This window comes from Puntigrus tetrazona, chromosome 15 (assembly GCF_018831695.1).
Source record: "Puntigrus tetrazona isolate hp1 chromosome 15, ASM1883169v1, whole genome shotgun sequence".
In the NCBI taxonomy this organism is placed as follows: Eukaryota; Metazoa; Chordata; class Actinopteri; order Cypriniformes; family Cyprinidae; genus Puntigrus; species Puntigrus tetrazona.
Genome location: NC_056713.1, coordinates 11,329,902 through 11,331,893, shown reverse-complemented (window position 1 = coordinate 11,331,893; position 1,992 = coordinate 11,329,902). Strand labels below are relative to the sequence as shown.

The following is a 1,992-nucleotide window of genomic DNA, read 5'->3' as shown; positions in this document are numbered from 1 at the left end:
GTGACTCCAGCTCCTTCTTCAGAGTACACTCTCAAAGCCTCCTCTGATGATCAGTATTCATCCTGTCTGTGTGCTAATGGAAGAAAAACCTTTAAATGGATCCTCACTCCTTCTGTTCTTGGTGAGTTTTCCAGTCTGAATCATTGTTTCTCAGTCTCTGTTGTATCTTCATGTTCATGTCTTTTGTTGTAGGAGTCTTGAATATTACAGTCAGTGCAGAGGCAGAGGCGTCCCAGACTGTGTGTGACAACGAGATTGTGAGTGTGCCAGAGAGAGGACGCATTGACATAGTCACAAGAAGTCTGCTTGTACAGGTCAGCGCACGTCAAACGGCTCTCAGACGTCATCTATTTATGATCCTAATGCTGCTTGTGTCAGTATGATGTGTTGATGTTATTGTTTTATTCTGCAGGCTGAAGGAACTGAAAAGACAGAGACCTACAGCTGGTTACTGTGTCCAAAAGGTTTGTCTGCAAACAATATTTAGCATCACAGCATTTAGCATTTTCTGCTGATCACTGATATGTGTGTTTGTCTCTCTGGCTCATAGGTGACAGTCTCTCAGAGGAAGTGGATCTCACTCTTCCTAAAGATGTCATAGAGGGATCAGTCAGATCATCTGTTTCAGTCATTGGTAACATTTACATACACAAGCTGTAATTAGTAAATTACAAAGTAGTGTGGAAAATGATATATGAGCAGATTCGATTTCTAAAATGTAATGTTGCTTTTGTGTTTGGTTTGTAGGAGACATATTGGGTCGTGCACTGACAAATCTTCATGGATTATTACGGATGCCATACGGCTGTGGAGAACAAAACATGGCTGTTCTTTCTCCTAATATTTACATTCTGCAGTATCTGGAAAATACAGAACAGCTAACCTCAGCCATCCGAGAGAGAGCCACCGGCTTCCTTAAGAGTGGTGAGAGAAATCAATTGGATCAAGAAAATACTGAGACTGATAATCTTTTAAAATGATTTTTCAACACCTCTGATTGTGATTGAATTAAGCTGAATAGTCAAGACACATTGGATCACCCCAAACAAATTGTTAAAGTAAACTATTATCACACTAAACAGGATATCAGAGACAATTGAACTACAAGCATTCCGATGGTGCATACAGCACATTCGGTTATGGTGATGGGAATACATGGTAATGTTTTTTTACTCCTTTGTTAAGTTTTTTTGTAATCTTCAATAACATAGTCAAAAAAATTTAATCTGTTCAAATCATTTGTTAAAAAAGATTTTTTTGTTTTCATTGAAACTTCTGATGACTTTTTTTTTTTTTATTAAATCTTTCAAACACCAGGTTGACTGCCTTTGTCCTGAGGTCTTTTGGCAAAGCACAAAAATACATATTTGTTGATCCACATATTATTCAGATCGCAAAGGAATGGTTAATAATCAGACAGGATTCAGATGGCTGTTTCATCCAACAGGGAAGACTTTTCAACAACAGAATGAAGGTCAGCCTGTCTGCTTAAAATTAACATTGTCTAGATAAACCTTCCTCTAGTAGTTTTGAATGTGTTACTTTATTAACCTCTACTTCTCCTCTGTTCCAGGGTGGAGTAAATGATAATGTGACCATGACTGCTTACATTACTGCATCACTGCTTGAACTTGAAACTCCAGTCACAGTAAGTTCATCTACAGGAAATACTATATATACTCACAAGATGCTCACAACTTCTGTTTCTGTTTTTATCTCAGGATCCTGTCGTCTCTAAAGGTTTGTCATGCTTGAAGTCTGTCATTGAGGATGTCAAAAACACATACACCACTGCTCTACTCGCCTACACTTTCAGTCTGGCTGGAGACACAGACACTCGACAGCAGCTCTTCAAGAAACTGGATGATGTTGCCATTTCAGAGGGTAAGAGATTTGCTTCTGATTAATTACTGTTGTCTTTTCGTACTTGTTGAGTTACTGGTGTCTCTTTTGTCCATGTGTCCTAAAGGGTCTGCTCTCCACTGGTCTCAG

At 38.8% G+C, this 1,992-nt stretch overlaps 1 protein-coding gene across 1 annotated transcript in view; it reads left to right on the top strand.

The window, feature by feature from the left end:
* Window positions 1–1,992, top strand: part of LOC122358625 (alpha-2-macroglobulin-like) — a 15,605-nt gene that overhangs the window by 10,223 nt on the left and 3,390 nt on the right. The window contains exons 22-30 of the mRNA XM_043258502.1: window positions 4–121; window positions 193–314; window positions 413–464; window positions 551–634; window positions 748–924; window positions 1,083–1,158; window positions 1,318–1,474; window positions 1,574–1,648; window positions 1,722–1,884. Of these exons, the coding sequence (XP_043114437.1) occupies window positions 4–121; window positions 193–314; window positions 413–464; window positions 551–634; window positions 748–924; window positions 1,083–1,158; window positions 1,318–1,474; window positions 1,574–1,648; window positions 1,722–1,884 (1,024 nt within the window). The remainder of the gene's footprint in view (window positions 1–3; window positions 122–192; window positions 315–412; window positions 465–550; window positions 635–747; window positions 925–1,082; window positions 1,159–1,317; window positions 1,475–1,573; window positions 1,649–1,721; window positions 1,885–1,992) is intronic.